This window comes from Myxine glutinosa, chromosome 3 (genome assembly GCF_964187855.1).
Source record: "Myxine glutinosa chromosome 3, kmMyxGlut1.1, whole genome shotgun sequence".
NCBI lineage: Eukaryota > Metazoa > Chordata > Myxini > Myxiniformes > Myxinidae > Myxine > Myxine glutinosa.
Window position 1 is genome coordinate 82,180,882 of NC_136263.1, and position 25,423 is coordinate 82,206,304.

The window sequence follows — 25,423 nt, forward strand, 5'->3', positions numbered from 1 at the left end:
CATTGAAGAATGTTTTTGCAATACATCCTGTATTATATCCCTGTGGCTGAGCTATAACGTTGTCAAGCGGAGTTGCTCATTTTTATGATTACGGGGTGTGCCTACCTGTCACTTCCCTGATGCGTTTAATCAAAAGGCAGCATGTTGTACTTCACAAACATATTGCATGTCTATCTGTGAATCTCAATGAGGATGTGAAATGAATTGAAACACATGGAAAAAGGATATTTTATATTAGAGGGCCTGTTGATCCATTGGACCAGATTTTCATTGGTCTTCACAGCCTTGTAGCACACCTGCCTGCTGTAGTGCTTGAGCAAGCTTACCTTTCACCAAGCCCAGATGTGCTTGGACTAATTGGCCGAATCAAGTCAGGAGATCATGATTATCATTTTGGTGTTTCACACTCCGCATGAGCTCCAGTAGAATTCCACAAAACCATGACACACACACACACACACACACACACACACACACACACACACACACACACACACACACACACACACACCCCATCTATTTGTAGTAGAAAGTTGTCGTGGTGGCTGTTGTTGTTTATGTGAATCTTTCCGGTACTTTTTATATATTTCATATTGTTCCAAGGAATATTGCTATATACTACGTATAATTTTGTGCTCTGTCCTTCCAAAGGTTCTTTCTGTCATAGAATAATAAATGTTACCATGGGAAACGCTGCATTATGATCCCTCTCCTGCTTCTTCTTCTTCCATCGCAGAAAGAGGGCTTTAAAAACAGACACCTTTGATGAAACCAATAGAAATTCGTGGTCCAAGTAAATCTACAGTACCCTTTCCAACAGCTTTCTGACCAAGTAAATCGAATATTACCTTTCCAACATTACCATTGTTATTATTGTACGACAGCAGGAACCACTACGTTAAAGCTTGAGGTCCTGCTTCTTCTTCTTCTTGAATACCGAAAGATGGGCTTTTAAAACAGGCTCTTTAACATTATAGATACATGAATATTTGTTTCAAGTAAACCTATTATTAGATTTCCAACGGTACCACTTTTATTATTCTACAATGGCAGAAACCCTTTAGATTAGAATGAAGTGTGACACATGGACGGACGCTTCTCCTTTTAGCAAAAAAAATTTTGGCACAATTCTGGCAGACAAGTGCTTCTTACAAACCTACCATGGCCTAATGGTCTTCGTAAGAACCTGCAAAATGGATCTAGTGAGTAGACTGTACAACCTCGGGGTGTTAAGGGCACCATGCACTGGGGGCTTCAACTATCAACAGCAACCAAAACTGTTAAATCCTCGGACAATGAAGAAAGCGTATTCTCCCGATCCAAGTTGAAGAAAGAAGATGTACTGTATTTACCACCAGTGTGCCGGTAGATAATCTAGATCACAATCGATCCTCCACGACAGTCAAAGACTCATTTTGCAAACGATATCGCCTGTAACTAATTTGTTGGATGAGTATCCAGAAAGTGCCTGTGATATTGTTAGCACTCGTACTACTACTCTTTGGCAGGAGACTGTGGAAGATGTCTACTTAATTACTTGATTGTCCTGCGTGCTTCTTGACAAAATGACAATATTTTCGTACCACATGTCCAAAGTTCCTGTTGAACCCAGTGGAGAACTCATTCCTTAAGCTCGTGAACAGGAACAATGGCCGGGCAAAGTAATGCAACTTCTAAACAATTTATCAGCTTGAACAGGAAGATTTTATATCGGCAGCATTTAGAAAAGGCATCGCTCTAGACAACACTGAAAAATAGTTTGTCCATCACCTATCGGTCAAAAATAGTTTGTCCATCACCTATCAGTCAAAAGATATCTAGCCTGGTGTTGGCTTAGCGGTTAGGGTTCTGGCTTGGGATCCTAGGATCCTGAGCTCGAATCCTGGTCGATCGCTGAATTAACACCAGGGGGGTTGACTCAGGCTGTCGTCCTTCTGAGGTCGGCAAATTGAGTACCAGTTCACTGGTAAATCCCTGTGTGTCGCAAGGGTTGGTGGCAGGAAGGGCATCCGGCCGTAAAACATTGCTTCCAAAAGGGGACCACGGTGCCCAAAAAAGGCCAACCGCTGCTCTGTGGGGAAAAATGGCCTCTAAAGGTGGTTCTCTCAGTCAAAAGATTGTGACGTGGAGAAAGTCAAGTTTTTGTCAATTGAAAACTAGCAGAGCCACATTCCTTGCCTTGAAATAATTTTGAAAGGCCATAAAGTCTGATATTGTGCCTTGTCTTGAGGCTCCAGCCACGGATATTCCTGGTGTTTTAACACCTTAGGAGGGTTATATTTTCGGACGGAGGACCAGTGTGTATTGGTCTCAGCATCCGCTCGATTTTGTAAACCTGAGAAAACGGTGTTGCTCCTTTTTTAAAGGGTATGCAAAGACTGGCTTCATACCATATGTAATCACAGCTTGAGGCTGCATGTCTTTTGGGATTGGTATCCAGTAAACCGTGTGACGGAGTAGGCAATGAAGGGATGTGTGTTTGGGCTCTGGTAGATGTCGGCCATTCCATTACACAAGGCAATCATTCCAAAAAGGTGGAGTTTTTTTCCTGTGCAGTAATGACGATCGATCAATTCTGTTTTGTTTCTTGATAGAAAACCTGCAGAAAAGTGAAAACGTTGGGAGGAAGTAGCTCTGTCAAACATCGAAACTGTGGATAGCATTTGATGTTGACAAAACACTACGGCATGTTGGCAAACAAAATATGTCTTTCAATCCTGAGAAATCCCACACTCGATCTCTCGATCTATCTCTATCTCTATCTCTATCTCTATCTCTCTCATCTGCTAAACCCTCCCATCTACTATCTTAATCTTCTTGAGAGAGTTCAGTCACTCAAACTCCTGGGTCTCACTATCATCCATGATCCTTGTTGAGCACTCCACATTTCTACGTTGGCCTCTAAATTCAGTCACTGACTGGGCATCCTCCATCATATAAAGTCCTTTGTTAGCACACCTGAATTCCTATCCACCTACAAGGCCTTCACCCGTCGCTTGATGGAATACTGCTTACCCTTCGGGGGTTGTGCTTTTTTTGCCTCACACATTTCTCGGCTCGAGGCTGTGGAAATCAAGGCCGTAAAGATCATTGGAATCTCCCTCAATGAAGCCGAGTCTATCACTTTCTCTTCACAGACAGGTCGGTGGTCTCTGGCTTCTTCCGCCTCCTTTCTTGGTCTTGTACCCTTTGCTCTTTCCGTGTCCTTACACCGCCTCCTCCAGGTTTCTGCAGATGGCACCCGGTCCACCAACAATCCTTTTCTGGTGAAACTCCCAAAATCCAGGATCTTTGTTGCCTCTTGTTTTCCTGCCTGTGCAACCAACTTCCAAATTCTCTTCAATCTCATTCTTTCCTCCAGGTCTTCAAGACGGCTGTTCACCACCATCTCAGATCAACCCCAATTTACAACCATGATCTTTTCTACCCCTGTTAACCCCCGACACCGACACCCAAGCCCACCTCCTAAATTTCCAGTTTTTTCCCTCCTAAGAGAGTTTGCTTCTGTATCCGTCTTTTACACCCACGTGCCCTCCTCTACCCCTCATTCCTCCCCACACCCTTTATTCGTCCATGTCTCCCTTTATTTTGTCCTTAAACCCTGCTTTTGCTGCCCCCCCCCCCCCACTCCTTATTTACTGTTGCTTTTGTTCTGCTGTGTATTCTATATTCTATCTATATTCTAGCTCTCGCACGAGCCTTGACCTGGTATAGACAAATCAAATAAATACCACTGAGCTATGTCCCTGCTCACTCCATTGCATGGCCTCTGAAAGCATAACTGTTTTGTCCTTTCTTCATGCTGGACAGGATATGGTATGACGTCACCCTTCAAAGGAATATGGGTTGACAGTTTCTCAAGAGGTGATGTCTGCGTTCTGTTTTCGGCCTGCATGCCACAAATTAAGTTGCCATGGAGTTGTTTTTGACAAAATTAATGTTTTTTTTTTTGTTCTGCTGTACTCCAAGAGTTCATATGCTACATAATGAGTTCCCTTACAAGGAGGTTAAACACAGAAGGTGGCCATTAGGCCTATCGAGCCTGCACCATGGTTGCTAACCTATTGTTGTTTATGCTCCATCCTTTAAAATGCTGAATATCAAACGGGGAAGCAGCATGTACCATTTTTGAAGTCTTTGGTATGCCTCGGTGGGGTTTGAAACATCTGACCTCCCAAACTCAGAGCAGATGCTCTAACCATTGCATCACCGAGTCAGATGTGACCATTGGCTGTTGCATTTCTTTCGAACTTTGGTTCACCAACCTATGAGTTGGGGTCATAAGCCTGCGATCAGGAGAGTATGGACCGTGGTACAACTCCTCGGATGAGCCACCTCCAGCTCGCCTCCATGTGGCACCATCCCGGTGCCAAGAGGGAAGGACATTATCTCTACCTCCATTGTCTTTCTTTCTCCTTCTCCCTGCTTTGTCTTGTGCTCCCGTATAAGTCCGTTGGCGTAAGATTTAGCTGTAAGATGGGCGTTGAGTCCGTCTTTATCTAGATTAAGCGGTCTCATTACCTCTGCCACCAAAGGTGAACTGAGGTTATGCTTTCACCCCTGTTTATCTGTTTGTCTTATCTGCGAACAGGATGTCTTTAAAGGTTATGGACGGATTCGGACGAAACTTCGTGGACAGATTGGGTGTGTGATGAGGATGAATTGATTAGATTTTGGTGAAAATCCAGATTTGGATCCGGCCTATCAGTGGGATGCAAAACATAAACTGTTCAGCCTGGCGGAGGTATGCGCTCTACTGAGTGCCGTTCTAGTTGATTGTTGCATCACCTTCCCTTGGCTGAAATGAAATTGCCCATGTTTTTATTTTATATTTTAAACCCATGTCATTGTGGTTTTTGGGGTGGAATTTACACCTCCAGTGTCACCAAATTATCATTTTAAATATTGACATGCAAAGTAAATTAAATAAATTCGAGCACAGCGCCTGATCGCATCTCCCGCTCAGCCTATTCTGCAGAGTTTACCTCTGGCAGTTTTTGGTTAAACCCTGAGGGAGACCGGTCTCGTTACAATTTCAATTGGATGAATGAGGGTAAATGAGGCATAGCAGACTCTGCTTGCCAAAGTTGCAAGAGCCCCGGAGAACATCTAGAGCCACACAGCTAAGGGTGCCGCATGGCTGGAGAGCTGCTTTCCTTGCCTTGCTGGTTATATCAGAGACCAGATGTTGCTGCCACAGCCAGAGCTTCCTAATGCAGTTGACTGAGGTCGGCAGCCGAGTAAACATTGCTGGACCCCAAATTAGGCCACTCTTTCCGAAGCAAGGAAAGCCGATCGCTATGACCCCGTAAACTGTGAGTGACCGTCTGTCGAGGATTGAGCAAATGATGGCGGACTAAACTGAGCTACACAGTTCTCTATGTACGTGCTGGACAATGCAGTCACCTTCTCCTACTGAGGGGGGAAATTACCTTGATCCAATATACCCAGACTGCTTTGTTAATTTAGGATTCCATTCAGATTTTAACGGGTCATAGATGAAACACTTTAAAAAAATCACACATTGTCTTTTATGTTCCTGTTGCCAGTCAATAGACATGAAATTTGGTACAAAGGTGCTTTCTCAGCCCCGATAGGGAAGCCTAGTGCATGGAAACATTTCAGATTAGTGTTTTTTTTTTTTGTCAGGATTATACAGGGGTCAGAGGTCAAAATCGGTTGCAAAATGAAGGTTTTGCCCTGGCAAACATTCGTATTTAAACCTTCCAGAATGGAGTTGGTACCACAGCACCCACGACATTGGTCTGGTGTCTGGATATTTTTACATTGGAAAAGGTTTGTGTTGACAGACAGGTCATCGTCCTTAGATGGCCTGATCTGACCTTCGATCTATGTTTGCTAACCAGTGAACCTTGTGGCCAACCATCTTGTGAAATCGCATCACTCTGCATTTAGGTGCGCATAGTAATATTTTGTGATATTCAATGACCTTGATTATGTGGCCATTTGTTCTATATGGCCACTCACCGCCATCCCAGTTGCATTGACCAATATTTTGCATTTGTTTTTCATTCTTTTTTATTGTTGCAATTTACAAGGTTTTCAACGGGGCAGTTTCGAATTTACATACATTAAAGGTCAAAATCTGTCGCAACATGGGAATGAGAATTTAGGGCTGCTCGATGCACATGTTTCAAACACGAGCTGCCTCTGTCGGCCTGTGAAATCCAAATCCGTGAAACAATCATCTTTTATGATGATGAGCCTCCCCAACATGTACCGAATGTACAATTTTTTTAAATTGTGGATCATTAACTTTGTGTGTTGCCAATTTCATTGTCATGTTGTTGCACATCAGTCTTCTGCCTATTGTAAAGCAAGTTTGTGATATACGAGTCCATCTGCCTTACCAATGCTGTCGAGTAAATTCTGCCATGCTTGTACGACTATATTTTAGAGTGAATGAGACTTGTCTGGCAATGGGAGCACAACCCAGACTAACAGCTGCTCGTTTGCTGTCCTGATGTCCAGTAGCTGGGACGAGGACATCAAAATGAAATAAGCATTGGAACAAGGATTAAAAACAGCACGCTAACAAATTGCATGAAATGTCACATTTTAATGGAAGTTGAAATTCATCGGAATGGGAAGTGATGAAAATAAAACATGGGAGGAGTGCGATTATACAAAAAAAATCTAAAAACAGAGGGATGAAATCTCAAAAAAGCAATTAAATAAAAAAAAACTTAAATTTTTTTAAATCTAAAAACGGACGAAATCTCAAAACCCCTCCCCCCCCCCCCCCAAAAAAAACATAAAAATCTAAAAACATATAGGGATGAAATCTCAAACGAAAAAAACAAACAAACAAAAACGGGTGAAACGCCCCCCTCAAACCCCCCCCCCCCCGCCCTCAAAAAAATCTAAAAACATGGATGAAATCTCAAAAAAGCCAAAAACTAATGATCTAAAAACAGAGGGTTGAAATCTCAAGAAAAAAAAAATTAAAAACAGGGATGAAAAAAAAAAACGGGTTAGGAATAATACCACATTACGATACCACAATTCTCATGAATTACCATCACGACATAATTTGACGTTGTTCCATCACAATCCCACAACAAATGTAAAACTTCCTCACGTTGGAATCACCTTAATCGCTTCAGCCGTAATTGTGTTAGGTTGGGAAACAGTTTAACATTGTTTTTGAATGGAGGATATGAAGAGGAAGAAGCACAATTGTGTGACTTGGCCATCATTTAATGTGGTACTTTAGCAATGTATTCTGGAGTCTGTTTAAGTCTTAGTAGTTCATAAAACACTCGAGAATAAAAGGCATGGCCTTAAAAAGGTTGATATCATCACTCCATATCATCTTCTCAGCATATCACTTTGTACACGTTTTATGTGGCGGCCATTTTGTTCCCCATGTCAACCCTCTACGTGGAGTACTACTTCTCTCCATGATACTTGTTGTTGAGAATCTGATAATGCGTGCTTGATCTTTTAGATTTTTCTTTTTTCCTCGAGACAAGGATCAAATTTGGATTCATTAAAGTTATGAGGAAGAATGTAACTTTGTTTTGCATCATTAGCAAGTTTATAAATGTGTAAAGTAAATTGGGAAATGAAAACAACATCCTGGAGGCTTTTAATGCAAGACTTTGAGAGTCCATAACTTGCTGCCCAATGCATTCCTTATTGTCTCGCTGACGACTTGATTGTTTGCACGTCAGCTGAGCACCTTGGAGAGGAAGGTTTCGGAATTGGAATCCGATTCCGTTGAAAGTGAAGGAATTCAAAACAGGCTGGCACATGAGAACAAGCAGCTCGTCCTCAGGTGAGTGATGCAATGATCTTGGAATTTTGCACCTGGACTAAGTGCGATTTTAAAATTGTTAAATTTAACTGAGGTAGCATCACTGCTCTTGCCGTTTAGGAATCCTAAGGGAAAAAGCAATCTGATCTATATTTCCAAAGTGCAATTGCTTTGCAATGTCATCAGGTTAGTGTTTCATTGCTTTTTCCTGTTCAGTTTGGGGGCTATGTTTGGGTAATGCTGTATTTTCAAAGGGCGCATCTTGGTGCCCATCACAAGTTGCCCAGGGGGCATTGAGAATCGACCGCAGTGTGGGTTCCAGTGTCGCATTTATATCGTACGAGGAAGGGCGGGCATATTAACCCTTCTCTTTGAAGGTTGTTAATGACCCAGCTGGATTTTTACTGACATTCTGATTGGGATGTGATCATTCTCCTGATACGGGCTTTGATTCAAGAAGCATGGGATGAAAATCCTTAATGCCGTTGCCTTCCTGAGATGTTAATCCAATGTCCTCACCGCTGGGCTGCCTCTATCCCGCTTATTTCATATTATTATTTTTCCTGATGCCCTGCATTTTGTTCCAATAATTATTTGGAGTTGATGAAGTCCCCCTTTTCCGCTTCCCCAAACTCTCTTAAAATGAGCAGAACGCACGAGCTGGAGGAACAGTTGAAAGAACAGGAGAGCGGTGCAGAGGAGATTGCATTGGAGGAAGAACGGAAGCATCGTGAAACTCTGCTCAAGTTTGAGAGGGATGCGTCAGAAAAAGCCAGCAGCATGACTTCAAGGTGATTCGTGTTTTCTGGGCAACCTGATGCTACACATGGTGTTCTGTGACACCTTGACCGGTGCCGGTGAAAATACTTGGTCGTTTTTTGTTTTCCGCGTGGCGATATCGTCGAGCCACTGGGTGGCAGTCCTGCGCTCCCATGCGCTGTCCGACGACACGTCAAATCTCAACTAGACTATTAAAAGGGGAAATTTACGCAGTGCCGGTCATTGTTTTTGTTTGGTTTGATTTGTATTGCTTTTGAAGTTGGACTATTGACATTCTTTGCAAGCAATTTCATCACAATGCCTTGGAGTATAAATATCGGAGCTTTTACAATCACCACAGGCGAGGATCCACTCCCCTCACGCTATTATATACAGGCTTTTAGCCTCAGTATACGAGGTTACCAATTTGTAGGATATATTGGTGTAATTTCAATCGAATAGTATTTGGAGACTTATGCACAAGCCTTGTAGGGCCAAACAAGCAGTGAATAACTGTCTAATTGAATGCTTTTCTTACCAGAGTGGAAACTTCTATGAGAATTGCAATTTGCAGTGTCTGTATGACATTTATTGGGGAAACTCAGTGGGGGTGCAAGAGGGCAGTGGGGTAGGTGTGGTATTGTCGGTGTCGACTGTTTGGGAGGTTATGACCTATCTGACACCCGTGCTTGATAAAACCAGGTGCAGGTAAAGCCTATAAAAGGAAAAAGCATATGCATTTCAGTAAATCAAATAATCAGGTGCAAGAAATTATGCTCTCCACAAAAAAAAAAAATCAACAACTTTTAAACTGCAAAACAAAAAGACGTCATGAAGAGCATGATACTTGCAAAATCCACCCCGCCCCCCAAAAAAGGTTGCCATGGATACATCAAATTGTCCATTTCATTAAGATTTAAATTGACAATCTCAATCAAAGCTCAGGTCAGATTAAAATTGATGATTTTTCAAATGAAAATTGATATTAGGAGTTTGAACTTGAGTTGACCTTTGACCTTTTGACCATAACAATAGTTGGTTTCCCAATTCAGTGAGGCACTGTACAATTGCTATTTAATTTTCAGGTCAATCAGATGAAAATTGACAGTTTTACAGATAAAAATTGATTTTTGAAGTTTAACCTTGAGTTGACCTTCGACCTTTTGACCTCAAATAGTTGGTTTCCAAATTTAGTGACTCATTATGCAGATGCATTATGGACCCTGGTGTTGGGCTAGCGGCTAGGGTGCCGGCTTCGGATCCTAGGATCCTGGGTTTGAATCTCGGTCGATCGCTGAATTAACGCCAGGGGGGTTGACTCAGCCTGCCATCCTTCCGAGGTCGGCTAATTGAGTACCAGTTCACTGGTAATTCCCTGTTTGTCGTTAAAGGCGGCAAAAAGGGTTGGCGTCAGGAAGAGCATCCGGCCGTAAAACATTGCTTCAAAAAGGGGACCAAAAAACAACAACAACCACGGTTCCCGAAAAAGGCCAACCCCCGCTTTGCGGGGAAAAATGGCCTCTAAAGGTGGTTATATATTTTTATATTATGCAAATGTTGTTCGTTCAATTTTCAAGTTGATCAGATAAAAAATGGCAATTTTAGAAATTTGACCTCAAGATGACCTCAAAATCCATAGGCTTCTTCCTATGACCGACTCTACCATCTGGTGAAGTTTCGCGAATATCGGTTTAAAATTGTGAACTGTGGGCCATTAACAGACAAACAGACATAATAACGCACAAGACCAACCAATATACTTGAAAAGTTTTTGATTTTTGCAAGTAATTTGTGGATTCGGAGTTCCTAAATTTCTTGGTCATGTGCATTCATGCAATAGTTGTTGAGGAAAGAACCGCAATCAGGAAATTTGACGTACAACATGTAATGTTACAATTATTCTCGCCTTGACTGAGCAATCTTGAATCACAATTGAGCAAATCACCTTTCATATAATCTAGGTACAGGTCCGCACATGACCCATGTCAACGATGTCTAGAAATTGGCAATTCGTGTGCTCCGTCAGTTTAAGAATTGCTAAGCGCAATTTAACAACAAACGAGGTTGCTCGTGCCGCAGGATGGTTCAAAGGGGGTATTTTGCACAGGTTATGTTTGTACTCAGCCTGCCATTGCTTCTCAGTACTGTTATTTCTATGGCACTGACATGGTACCATCAGACTGGACATTTAATGTTCATGGAGAGAGCTCGTTCAGGTCATCCCATCCCCCGTGATAATTATCTTGTCAACCTAATGGTTAGAGCGCCTGCTCAAAATCTGGGAGGTCGGTGGTTCGAACCCTGGCTGAGTCGTACCAAGGATTTTTAAAGTGGTATATGCTCCTTCTTTACTTGACACTCGGCATTTAAAAACTATGGAGCACGGACAAACAACCATGGGTTGGCAATCACTGTGCAGGCTTTGATGGGCCTCGTGGCCTCCTGCGTTGAAGTTCCTCGTCGGAGAACTTGCATTATAATACCCTAACAACCCAGGTATTCAAGTTGTCTGAACAACTGATCTTGTAATCATTTGGGAGTCGTTCCTCTGGCACAACAGTAAGGTCCTAACTTGATATTTATGGATGACAATGTCTGTCCACCTCATACACATGTGGCCAACGCTGCACTTCAGGACCACGTCACATGCAAGGCCTGGTCTGCAGGATCTCCAGAGTTGAATCCTAATGAGCGTGCTTGGGTCATCTGAAGGAGATGTGCTTATGGTCACTCAATCCTCCCACAGTAGAAGAATGGTACAGTTACAACACCCAACAGCGAGCACTGAACCTTCGCACCCCACCTGGATCTACTTTTTGCTTTATAATGTACAGTTCCTGCCTGCAAGTTGTTCTGCAGGGCACAACAACTTTCCAAATCACTAATATCGACTTTTGATCCCAAAGTTCATTGCTGCCATTCCTGGAATTGTTGTAAAAGATCTAATTTTCCCTCCTCGCCGTGCTTCGACTTTGACCGGGGTATTTGTCATGTTTCCTTGATGGCCGTCATGTAAAAAAGTCAGACTTTTGAAATGAATGAATTGAAGGTTGTGTACAACATGATTGACTTGGTGTAGTTATAGTTGTCATTGATGTTTATTTTGAATTGTACACAAATTATGTACTTGTGTAAAGGTTTATATATTTATTTACTTTTCAGTTATCCCGAGTTTGAACCTAATTCCCCCTTGTCTTTACCCCTTCATCGCAACCCTCCGCCCCACACCCACTCTTTTTACCGTTCACCAGGATACAACAGTTGGACGATGATAACGCCGAGCTCTCTCTATCTGTCGGGTATCTCAAAGTACACACCCAGAAACTGGAAGAGGTTTGTACTAAATCATGTCTTGCGTCTGTTTTTGACAATTGACTAGAAGGAAACGAGACATTGCCACCAAAAGGGGCCCCTTTGCCATTTTTGTATACAAAATGTTTATTCAGCTTCGGAACAATCAGTAGAGGATTAGGTACTCTGTATTTTTGCTGTCGGCTTATGATGCACTTTCCTAGAATTCTGCACTTAGAGATGTCCACATGATTGTTCTTTCTGCTTCTGGATGTAGTTTGATCACATAAGCTTGCAAGGGATTTGTGCCTAACCACATACCTATGGTTCAGCCATTTCTCTCGTGCTGGGATAACTTTATTGGGATCGGAACTGACTAAATCCCTTGCTCACTAGTTTGTCTTTTCTTTGTCCTTCACTGAACTTCAGGACTGCATGGCTTTATTTTCCCACTGCTATGCAGCGTAAGGTCCAAACCACAGTTGTCCACCCTTTCCTATCTTGAGCTAGATGTTGCGCTTCTTCCATAGTCATTCTCCCATCAGAGATCCTTCTCCACTGTTTACTTCCATATGGTTCTTGGTCTATCCAGGGGACTTCTACTGTTTATCCTACTTTGGCATATCCTTTTTCCATTCTTTCCTCCATTCTTTTCAAGATGTCCACACCATTTTAGTCTACATTTGCACATTCTCAAGTCAAAATAACAGCTGCTTAACCAGCCTGGTGTTGGCTTAGCGGTTAGGGTGCCGGCTTGGGATCCTAGGATCCTGGGTTCGAATCCCGGTCGATCGCTGAATTAACGCCAGGGGGGTTGACTCAGCCTGTCATCCTTCAGAGGTCGGCAAATTGAGTACCAGCTTGCTTGGATGAATGATCACGATGTGTACCCAGACTTAGAATAGGTACACCGTATCCCTGCGCATCGTAAGAGCGTGACCAAGGGTTGGCGTCAGGAAGGGCATCCAGCCATAAAAACATTGCCTCAAACAGGGAACCATGATTGTCATGGGGCCCGCAAGGCTAACCCCCGCTCTAGCGGGGAAAATGGCCTTAAAACGATCATTCATTCATTCATTCTTAACCAGTTAATTTTTTTCATTCCTCACCTTTTCACACATATGGGTTACAGACTAACCAGGACCTACTGGGACGGCTTGAAGGGCTGGCCCGGCGCTTGCAAGATGATGCCCGCCACACCAAAGAACTATCTGAGATGTTGCATCGCACAAGGCAGAGTCACCAACAAGACAAAGAGACGACACAAGAGGTGCGATAATGGAGTCGGCCTTGCTCTTCACTCAAGTAAAACATTCAAGTCACAATTGGGAAGGAAGGGAATGAGTCATTGATTTCTGAGGAATGTTGACGCTTGAAAATGAACACTTTTGCTGATATGGTTGCTTAAAAAAAAAACCCTTTTTATTGTTAATTGTGTTTTTGTCTTCTTTATTATTTTATAAATTAATTTTCGATTAATGGTTTTTAACAAGAGCCTACTGTGCCATATTTGTTTATTAGATGATGGCCACTTAATATAGTCTGGATTTTGTTTCATATAAGATTGCGATCTTACATTAACACCAAATAATTTAGCATACTCGCCAACAACCAACTAACTGTCTGTTCAACTTTGATTTATTTGTTTATTTGCATTGATGGTTATAATTCTCCTAAATGCAATGATAGATTTTGTTTATTACACAATGATATATGTGCCTGGTGTTCACTTAGCGGTTAGGATGCCGGCTTGGGATCCTAGGATCCTGGGTTCGAATCCCGGTCGATCGCTGAATTAACACCAGGTGGGTCGACTCAGCCTGTCATCATTTCGAGGTTGGCAAAATGAGTACCAGCTTGCTGGGATGAATGAGCCATTCGAGTATCCTGCGTAGGAGGGGCGACCCGACCAGGATTGTGCCCAATAGTCAAGAAACTGCTTCGGCATCAAAATGCATCTGATGATGCTGGAGTGAACATCATCATCACACAATGATATACACTCGGGTGATTATAAAAATGATGACCCCATGGTCACCTCTCCCAAAGTCACCATGTGTCAGCTCTTACACGGTTCTAATGTTCATGGGAACAAAAAAAACACTTTTGGTCTATTATGCAAACTAAACAGTACATTCGCCTTGCATCAACTCATGTATCCTACTTGAGCCAGGTGGAGAACAGAGAACGGAATGTGGTTGGGTGAAATTCATTGTTGCCAAAGACAATGGCAGTGTTGTTGTTTTCAAACTGTTGTGCTACATTTCAACCACGTTTCTTGAATGAACACGATAAAGTCAACTGTACTTAGGATGAAAAGAAAATACCCACAACATGTATGTTGTGCAATTATGCTGCTCAGTAGTATTTCTCATTCGACTGCAATGGTGGACCATGTTGATCGCAGGTGATTGAAGGCTTGCGTCGTGAGCTGGAACAGCTGCAGTTGTTGAGGCATGAGACCGGCAGAGCGCGACGCCGGTTTTCTAGCTCGGGCGAAATCGGTCGGCCGCACGACTTGGAATTTGAGAACGAGGTTCAACGACTGAAACAGGTGTGCGTACGGAAGTTGAAAATGCCAAGTGGATTAAAATCGTGGGTGATTGTATATCTCGAAGGGGTTTGGCAGCGAATATGTGATAATACCAATTGATGGTTCCGGGTGTTTGTCCTGACATTTTTGGTGCTAAATCTGATCCACATAATCGCAGGAATTGCGGAGGTTCAAGGAACAGAATGAGGATCTTCACGGGCAGATCATCGGCTTTAGTATCCAGGAAGCCAAATCTCTGTGCTCGACCACACCTCGCTTTCAGTCCCTTGCTGCGGAGATCGATTCTGCTTCCAAGGACGAGGTAAAGCTGCAATTCTTTGTGAGCAGTTCAATTTGTGCAAACCTTGAGCTTAGACATTTACTCGTTCATTTATTTGAACAATGATATAAGACTTTGTTTATTAATAACGTCTGCTCTACATCTCGGACAAAGACACTAGGGGGTATCGGATAAAATCAATCTATAGATCTTGAACCTGGAATCTCATCATGTGAGTACATAGTTTATTTTCTATTCTTGCTTTATTGTAGAGCTTTTCCTGTTATTGCTTTCATGGTTTGAAGCCATATCCAACAGTCTCAGGACAGATCTGTCGATCCAGCCAATTAAAAAGTCCCTCTTTTCAAGCTTTTTTTTGCATCCACCGAGTCTAAACCATCCTAAAATGTAAGTCTGATCTACTTCGGCCACCGATTTGCTCATGCCCCAAACTGTGCAAATGCAAATGCCCTTTTTAACATTTTCATGTCGTATAAAGGAATAGATTGGATACAAGCTGGTAATAGCTAACGGAGCATAAACCTATTATCCATCTGTTTTAAAAGTGCTTTGTGTGAATTGATAATAAGGCTGCACTTTAAGCCTTTTATGTGACGTTCATCGATCTTCATAAGCTGACGAATCCCCACGATATATATTACATACAGTAATTGCTTTATCATTTTGCACCCAAACTTGATCGTGTTTTGTGGTGAACTTCAGATACTCTCCATTTAATCAAAACAAGTGCACAGTTCTGTCATATACAAGCTTAAAGCCCATTAATTAAAATTTAAAAAAAGTATTATGGAAATTTACGATTTCATTCATGGAATAAAAAAAAACTGATAAAAGAAGAGCTGAATTCATAAACTGGTACTTTGTGCCATGTTGCATCATTAAGTGGTGTTAAAAGTGACTTTGTTCCCTATTTGGTTGTTCATATGGCCTTTGAATACTTATCACACCCACTTCCCCTTACCCTTAATTAAATTATCCCACCCATACGTTCATACTTATTAAAAGCTCCCTGTTCATAATTTTCCCGTTTTTCCAATGCCATGTCTGGTTATCCCTTTATAGACTCAGGCCTTCACTACTTCTTGAGTAGAGAAGCAACAACTTATTATTGTTGTTGTGTTGAACTCTCCCCATTTTGATTTGCCTCCTCCATGAGCGTGCGTGAACACGTATGTGTTGTGTTGACTCGTCTGCACTCGATGGTGGTACAGTTTTGTCTGTGTTGCAGACTGCCTTGGAAGCAGCTCGTATCAATCTGCAAGTCATAAAATAAATTGTGTGTGTGTGTGTGTGTGTGTGTGTGTGTGTGTGTGTGTGTGTGTGTGTGTGTGTGTGTGTGTGTGTGTGTGTGTGTGTGTGTGTATTTATACATGTGTGTGTATGTATTTATACATGTGTGTGTATGTATTTATACATGTGTGTGTATATTTATACATGTGTATATATATTTATATACGTGTATATATATATATATATATATATATATATATATATATATACACAAAGAATTAAGTTAAGCACCCCTACACAACGAATTAAGGTAAGCACCCCCTAATATATATTCTTTGTGTATATGTATACATTGGCATATATTCTAAGGTATGTGAGATCAAATAATGATTGGTATGACATTAGCAATTATCCATTGATGAAATGCAGATGAGTGCACTCGTAGGGTTGAGTTGGGTTGAGTAGTGATCCGATCACGTGGGTCCTACACACGTTATTGACGCAAAGATCGCTAGAGGTCTTCTCAGACCAATGACTGTACGTTAGAAAACATATACGTCATCCACACTGTCCGTGATGGACCTATAGCTCCATACTTAAATTGAGGTGAAAATATGCCTAAAATTCCCAAAAAATTTCACCTTAAATTATTCAGAATAAAATAATGAAAACGGCATGATTGTTATGTTTTTATGTGACCATAATATCACTTCTCCAGAAAATATAGCAATATCATGGGTATATTACACTGTTTTGACGACAACAAACTTGTAATGTGCGAGGTTGTAAAAAAACGGGGGGGGGTGCTTAACTTAATTCTTTGTGTATATATAATATATACATACATACATATACTACTGTGTTCAAAAAGTATCCGACCTTTATTTTTCGTGCGTAAAAAAAAAAAGAAGCTAGGGAGGCGTTGATTGGTGCACGTATGTAGGCGATCCTAATGCACACACGTGAATTTTTTCCCACCTGCAGAAGCTGTCATTCGACGGCAGACCGCCGATGAGTGAGGACATGTAAGTGAGCACCGTCGGATTTTCGTTTTTGACAAAATGACGGAAAAACTTGAACAACGCTACTGCATCAAATTTTGTGTAAAGCTTGGCGATTCCCAAGTGGAAACGATCCGCAAGATTCAACACCGTTCATTCCATTATGAAGGAGGATTTGGGCTTCAGGAGAATCTCAGCGAAGTTCGTACCAAAGCTGCTAACGATTGAGCAGAAGCAACTCCGTTTGGAGATCGCACAGGACATGCTGGAGACTGTGAACAGCGATCCCAGCTTCCTCAACACAGTGATCACTGGCGATGAGTCCTGGGTTTATGGGTACGACCCAGAAACCAAGTTGCAGTCATCACAATGGAAGCATCCAACATCCCCGAGGCCAAAAAACACAAAATTTGATGCAGTAGCGTTGTTCAAGTTTTTCCGTCATTTTGTCAAAAACGAAAATCCAACGGCGCTCACTTACATGTCCTCACTCATCGGCGGTCTGCCGTCGAATGACAGCTTCTGCAGGTGGGAAAAAATTCACGCGTGTGCATTAGGATCGCCTACATACGTGCACCAATCAACGCCTCCCTAGCTTCTTTTTTTTTACGCATGAAAAATAAAGGTCGGATACTTTTTGAACACACTACGTATATATATTTGTATATGTGTATATATTTGTATATGTGTATATATATATTTATTTGTATATGTGTATATATATATTTATTTGTATATGTGTATATATATTTATATGTGTGTATATATATGTATATATATATATATATATATATATATCGATCTATCTATCTATCTATCTATCTGTCTCTGTCTGTCTGTCTATCTATCTATGTATCTATATGTATATATCTATATATATATAGATGTGTATGTATATATATACTTATATTTATTTATATATTATATAAGAAATGTTTGTCCCCCCCCCCCCCCCCCCCCTCCCTGGGAAGTGAAAAACAGGCAAAAACAGTTGGTTCACTTTGTCTGTCTGTCTGTGCACAAACGTCAGTTTGTGATCAAGGAACAACTTGATATCAATTTCATATTATATTTTGAACATGAATCGGAAAACGAACCTGTAGTTTAGCAATAATTTGGCTCTGAATTTCTTCGCATTCGACATTCGCATAAAAGGGTGAGGTAATTAATCTTTTTTTCACTTTCTCTGCCTCTCTGGCAGTAAAACAAAATTGAAAAGAAGAAAGAGCGATCACAGATGGCAGACCCTCACCAGGACATGTTTTAGTGGTTTTGAAGGCTTTTATATTAAAACAAATATGGCAGCCGAACCACGTGACCGATGACGTCATTTTTTCCCCCTCCACCAATGTATCCCTAAATGATGCTCAAGAGATTTCATCTTGATAGGATGAAGTTTTGTACTTGTCGAATTATGACGTCATAATGGGGCCATCTGTGATATCATCATTAACATATGTTGTTCCCCATGGGGAATTCTTTACAATGAACCATGTCAATTTTTTCTATGCAGCGCTTTCCGAGATATAGAGGTGCAATTTTTTTTACTCCCCAAGATTACCCCCGTACCACGTGACCGATGATGTCATAATTATCATTAAAAATTCTACAGGAGGAGGTGCACCTATGGTGAAAATTTCCTGTCAATCAGACCAACAGTTGCAGAGAAAAGCATACTTATTCTGTTCGGACAGACAGACAGATAGACAAACTGACTCAAATGCAATACCCTCTCCTCTGGCGAGGGTAATAATTCCCAACAGGAAACTTACTGTTATTTTGCGACTTAATAAAGGACACAAACAGGCACGAATAACTCGTGATGTCAAATAAAGTGGTGTAAAAGACTGCATCAGTGGTGGTATACGGCTAGTTTTTATTTTTATTTTTTCTTCCCCTCTACGACCCCTAAATCGTTATTTTATTTGAACACTGTGGAACACAAATAAACTGTTTCACACCTCAAAAAACCATTCGTTTAGCAGTACTTGGACAAAATATTACGGCATTTTACATCATCAAGACCAATCAAATTGGCTAATTAGACCCCGCCGATGTCCTTTTCAAGACTGCATGGAGTAAGGTGTTCTTTGACCCTAGTTCTTATTGGAATTGCACATGTCTACCCACCTTATCCCCTCCTCTTCCATCCTGCATTTAACTATATGCAATTATTACTCGCACAATGAGTTTACCTGCGACTTACTGACCAGGCACTTCCATGATGCATCTTCATAATGTGTGGTAAAGCAACCGAGAATGAGCAAAGTGTCCTCTTCATATCATTAGCCATTTCACAGGCCTAATGGTCTCCCTCCTGCGTTGAAGTTCCTTGCAAGGGAACTCTTATTTATTTTTCTTGGTGCATTCCATCTGCCGGCATTGGTTGATGGGTGTTGAAGTACCCATGATGCCCTTCGTGAAGAGTAGGCGAGTTATCGCCAGCACCATGGCCAAATTCTAAATTCCTGCCCTCACCTATAGGGGGCACTGCATCAGTGACGAGCCAACTCTTGCAGTAATGATGCAAACTTGCAGTCACATGCTGCACATGAAATGATGATTATTTTTCTTGTTCATGAAAACATATCAGAAGACGTTTTAAACAAGTAGAAAGAAGGGTAGGGAAGGTGGGCTATATAGCAAGGTGCAACTGCTACTGCAGGGTCATACCGTTAATGTTTCGCCCTTCACTTAGGTTGGTGCTGGAAGCAAGCAACGTGGCATATTAAAAAAACAAAAAAACATTTTTTGTTTTGTTATTGGGCTAGCTGTTACTGTTACTGTTACGGGTGCCAGCTTAGGATCCCAGGATCCTGGGTTCGAATCCCGGTCGATTGCTGAATTAACACCAGGGGGGTTGACTCAGCCTGTCATCCTTCCGAGGTCGGCTAATTGAGTACCAGTTCACTGGTAATTCCCTGCGTGTCGTAAAAGGCGACAAAAAGGGTTGGCGGCAGGAAGGGCATCCGGCCGTAAAACATTGCTTCAAAAAGGGGACCAAAAAAACAACAACAACCACGGTCCCCGAAAAAGGCCAACCCCCGCTTTGCGGGGAAAAATGGCCTCTAAATGTGGTTATTTTTAAAATATTATATTGTGCCATAAGCAAACAGACTGTTCATAAAACAATGTTAGAAATTTTCACTTTGTAGTCGATGGTTATTTACCGCATGTATTGGATTCTGCCACACGACCCACAATATCCATTAATGCTGTTTTCAGGAGGCCCAGTTTTCAGGATGCATTCCATGATAGTCTTGCTTTTCTTACAGGACACACTGCTTGCCAAACTGATCACGCAAGTGACATGAATTCGTTTTGACACTTTAATTGACTAATTAATTCCCACAAAAGATGGGTATATTTTGCGCACACACGCCCCACGCTCACAAACGATAACATGGGCGCTAAATGCGAATTCCCAAATATTGCTTTTGTTCAATTAATCTATCTGTTGTAGTTTAAGTTTCACCCGAATAACATTACTTGACAAATGCACACAGTGGGAATGTATCATTTGGCCTAAAGGTGGTAAATGGTGCAGCTCCTTTTACGGCCTTTAAAGGATTGTACAGGCACAATTTCCCTGAGACTTTCAATACCCCGTTGTGGTTTATTTTTTGCGTACGTGTGTCCGGCAGGTTATGGAGGCCCTCCGTGAGCAGGAAGAGATCAACTGCCGCCTAAGGCAGTACATGGACAAAATAATTCTCTCCATCCTTGACACGAACCCTTCAATCCTGGAGATCAAGGCCTAATGGCTCTCTGGTTTTGACCTCCTTGCCCTTGCATTTCAGTCGAGGGCCTTTCGACCCGAGCAGCTGTGGGTCAGGAGGGCCCGAGGTACGGATGCCGGTGTGAGGGCGACATCACAACTCTGGACGTGTAACCTTTTAGCCTTTTCACTTGTCACGAGCCAATCGGGACACGCACTCCTTTCTTTATAACTTCCCCGTCACATGGGTAACGGCACAAATTGGTTGGGTGAGACTCACCGAGGGTGTACACTTGAATTACCTCTCCGGTCATGTTGATGTACCGATGCTTTTTAACATGTTCTAATTGCTGCAGCATTGGGCATTTGATTTAACACCAAATATCAATGTTTTTGTCGATGAAATATCTGATTTTATGGCAATACTTTTTCTTCTGCCAACTGTGATTTATACTGTAAGTTGGAAAAGTTCAGATGCTTATTGTTATTATTATTATTATTATTTGCAGCTGTATTTCGATAATTGTGGTTTGTGCGCATATGGCTGTGTTCAACAGCCAATGGGTCCTGCCACATTTCTCAGGTCAAATGCACTTATGCTGTACTTTTCCCAGCACAAAGGCCCAGTCCAGCTGCATACTTGTTAATTAGGCTAGGTTGGGATAATGTGACAGCTGTCCCTTTCATAACTTGTCATGTAATGGTGGGGATACAAGTGCCTGTGTACATGAAATGACCAAAATAAAATGTATAACAGTTATATACACCCGGGGCCTGCTTTTGACAAATGGTTGCTATTTTGACAAGGGGTTAATCTTCTGATGATGTTGACATCATATGCTAAATCAGGTGTGACCACAAAGTCACAGTTCACCTGTTCGAAGAGAGGCAATTGTAATTAATACAAGTGTGATTATTTACAAAAGGATTCATCAGATCGGTAGTCATGGGCAGAGGTAGGTAGTGTTATTGGTAGAAACACCACTAGTATTTCAGATATTCAATGGTTCAAATACCGTACTTCCATTTGCGGTGTTGATGCACATTGTATGTGGCTGGCCTAGTTGACCTGGTCCTTGCGACTCCAAGACTCTTGGAGTGTTCGGAGGGGGTGGAAGAGGACGGGGGAAGAAGACGGGTGGGGTGGGGAAGAGGACGGGTGGGGGGGTGGGGAAGAGGACCGGTGGGGGGGGGGGGGGGGGGAGGAGGACGGGGGGGGGGGGGAAGAGGACGGACGTGGGGAGGGAGGAGGATGGACGGACGGACGTGGGGTGAAGAGGACGGGGGGAGAGGGGGGGAGGAACAGGACGGGGGGGATGGGGAGGCATCGGGCTAGGATTTTTATTTTGGAGATGATCGTTATCAAACTTCATTTACCCCTCATCTCCACATCATGAGGTTATTTATTTACTCAGAGTGAGGTCCCTGTATAAGGATGGACAGCCGGACATCAGTATGTCCATTAACATTTGACTAAAACAACCTCTCACAAACTACCCAACCTATATGTACTACATTTGCATCAGGACAGCAAGGTCTCATGGGTTGTGCTCCCCATCTGGATGTGCCCCCCTATAAAGGTGGTGAGAGGGGGGCTTTGCTCCAAATATTGGTATTTCATTCAAAAATCATCTTGGAAACCGCCAGACAGATCCAGACAAAACTTGTCACGAGGCATCGAGTCCATGTCCTAACCTTAACTTGTGCTCCTCATTGTCGTATCTGACCCAGAAAGGGGGACATGGTGCCCTTCCCCGAATCCCTCATTTTCATTAAAACATTAACGATATGGACCAGATTTGGTACAATGCATCGGGAACGTAAGGTGGCATGGGGTTGTGCTCCCTATCCAGATCCACCCCTATAAGAGGCTGAAAAGAGGGGTTGCCTCAAATTCGGGTAATTTATTTAAAATCTTCTCAGAAACAGTGGGGAAATAACCGTCAGTCCCCCATGGGACAATTTAAAAATTTTTAATGCGAGCTCCCTTACAAGGAAGGCCCTTCAATGCAGGAGGAGGGCATTAGGCTAATCAAATCTGTGCAGTGGTTGCCACCCTATGGTTGTTTGTCCATGATCTATCCTTTTAAAGCATTGACCAAGAAAGCAGCACACACCATTTTTGCAGTCTTTGGTATGACCGTTGACCGTTGACATCTCAGACTCGGAGCGGAAGTTCTAACCATTGCACCACCGAGTCTGGTTTTATACTCGGGCTGCAAAACTGAAAGTGTATGCGAGACTAATCTAAAATATTGGGTGTTTCATTTGCACTAACATGTTCATGGGTTACCAGATGTAATGGTTGGAGTGCCCACTCTGAGTCCAGGAGGTCGGTGGTTCGAACCCTGGCCGAGTCATACCAGAGACTAATGACGGTACGTGCTGCTTCCTTACTTGACGCTCGGCCTTTTTTAATAGGACAGAGCAAGGACAAACAACGCCGGGAAGGCAATGGCAAACCACCCAGTATAACTTTGCTAAGAAACCTCTTCAGCAGCATCGATGCTTTGTAAAGAGTGCGGGCATCAAATCAAATTCAGGAGTAAGAGGTGGTTGTCATTTTTCAGGAAACCATTTGATCATCGCCGAGTTGGCCTGACAAAGTTGAAAACTTAGCCACTGAATTTAGGTTTACTCCTATTTGAAAGCAAACCTGTCAGTTTATACAGCAAAGTACCCTGCTGCAATGCCGCAATACATACCAAGTCATTGGTATATGTCACATGATGACTCACTTGATCGTCTGCGCTGAAGTGCCAGTCTCTGCACTGAGGGCTCAAACCATTGAAGATCGCTGGGTGCAAGTTTACAACTGTTGAGATTGCAAATAAAGCAAAAACTATCAAACTCAAAGTTCATGGGAAAAAAACACAGACAAAACAGCAGTGTGGCATCCACATCTAGCAAGGCCTCATGCGGCCCTAGTTTCTCAGCTCCAGCACCGACGAATAATGCAAAGCAAAATAACGAGCAGGCAAGAAGCCATCACCAAAAAGGCAGTCAAGTGTAGAGGGAGCACATGAAAAGGTGTAGAAACGGGACATCGAGTAGAGAAGCAAGAATTTGCAGCTTGTATGGCAAAGATGACTGTGAAAAAGTTCCACGACTGCAAAATGGAGACCCCATGACATGTAGATCAGTCAGCAGAATGTGGTGACCAGCATGGAGCGAGGGGTTGGAGACATTTCAAGTTGTTTTCAAAAAGCACGACTTGGTACCGGAACGGTACGTTAATCATAGCCACAGTTCCCTCGGGTGAGGTGGCCAAAGGGGAAGCGGAGGGACATCTGGGATGTTCCAAACTTCCAGCTGATGGAGTCTTAAAGTCCTCTCTATCTTCTCTCAAGATGGCGCTTCTAATGTTTCACAAGATTGTCGTTTCAATGTACGATGCTTGATGTCTATGTAGTAAGTATTCTTCCTTACTTTTGCTTTTGGGATGCGTGGAGGAACTTGTTTGTTTACACAAAGCACATTAGTTGAACAACAATAGTGAGGAAATGATTATAATACGTGAGATTCGAGGTTGGGATTATGATGTCATAAGGAAAGTGTTTGATCTTAACACAAACCAAGGCATCCCTGGTTCAAGCTGAGCTTGATGGACATTTCTATTGTACGAATGTCTCGTCTTCAACTTGTAGAAGGAACACTGCCCACGGACAGCTTTTCCGTCTGTGGATGACCACCGTTTTGACACCGGTCGATCTGATCACCCCCCGAATGTCGCACACACAGACCAAAGTGCAAACTGTTGTCCCCTTTTTGCACTTCCCTCTGCGGGTTGTGTCAGCCATTTCATTTGACAAGGCACTCTGCCCTTTTGAAGGTTTTCATTTTCTCCTTTTTGTTTCTGCTCACTTTATCCCTAGGTCGATTGACCCTCTCCCCTCGCATCCTCCCCGCCGCCCGCCCCTCCCCAGCGCCCAACCACAGTTGCAGAACTACTTTGCTGTACATGAGATCTCTTGGCCTATTGGCACCAAAACGAGCACTGGAAAAATGGTTCTCTTATTGGTTTTAGAGGGCAGAGAGGAACTTCTCCAGAATTGCACACAGTATTTGTTTGTGCTGTATTTTAGACAGCCGTCTGTGGTTACCTTTGTGGTTACCTGCACTTTGATTTCTGGTCCTTTACAGGTAGATTGTTGCATTAAAGAGAAATGTCTTTGGGTGCGATGTTGGGACTATCCAATATACTAACGCTTACCTATGGATGTTAGACCTCCATTGCGTGGGTACCTTTCCAAATGGTTCTGCCTCATGTTGGGCACTCGGTGGCATAACTACATCTGCCATGATGATCCAATGAGCACCCAGGTGCTGAAAGTGCACAAATAATATTCTACAATTGGCAACAGGATCTTGGCTTTGTTTGTAGATTATCTGATGCATCATTGTTAGTCTTGGTATTTTCATTCTCTACTTTAAAACACTTTATACAAGGTGCCATCTATTTATTACTTACATATGTGAGGGGGGAAACGTGTTGGGATAAATGTCTCTCCATATTTATCTCCACCACCGAGGGAGGACGGAGGTTATGTTTTCATCACTGTTTGTCTGTGAGCAGGATGTCTGTAAAAGTTATGGACGGATTCAGACAATTTGGTGGACAAGTAGGGTGTGTGACGAGAATTGATTAGATTTTGATGAAGTTCTCCATCCGGATACGATTGTTCACCAATGAGTGACAAAAACGATATATATTATGATGTCTCAAAAAAGTTGTAGATTAGTTATGACCAAAGTTAGATTTTGGGGTCATGAGGTCAAAGGTCAGAGGTCATGTTTGGTAAAAATCCTG

The 25,423-nt window shown here is 42.4% G+C and overlaps 1 protein-coding gene across 2 annotated transcripts in view; it reads left to right on the forward strand.

Annotated features, from left to right (window-relative positions):
- The window catches only part of LOC137423417 (rab11 family-interacting protein 4), a 70,400-nt gene extending 49,023 nt beyond the window's left edge, over window positions 1–21,377 (forward strand). For both annotated transcript variants that reach the window (XM_068110561.2, XM_068110562.2), the window contains 7 exons: window positions 7,698–7,801; window positions 8,431–8,571; window positions 11,791–11,872; window positions 12,963–13,100; window positions 14,238–14,384; window positions 14,542–14,685; window positions 20,540–21,377. In XM_068110561.2, coding sequence (XP_067966662.2) covers window positions 7,698–7,801; window positions 8,431–8,571; window positions 11,791–11,872; window positions 12,963–13,100; window positions 14,238–14,384; window positions 14,542–14,685; window positions 20,540–20,656 — 873 coding nt within the window. In that variant the 3' untranslated portion in view covers window positions 20,657–21,377. The remainder of the gene's footprint in view (window positions 1–7,697; window positions 7,802–8,430; window positions 8,572–11,790; window positions 11,873–12,962; window positions 13,101–14,237; window positions 14,385–14,541; window positions 14,686–20,539) is intronic.
- The last annotated feature ends 4,046 nt before the right edge of the window (window positions 21,378–25,423 follow it).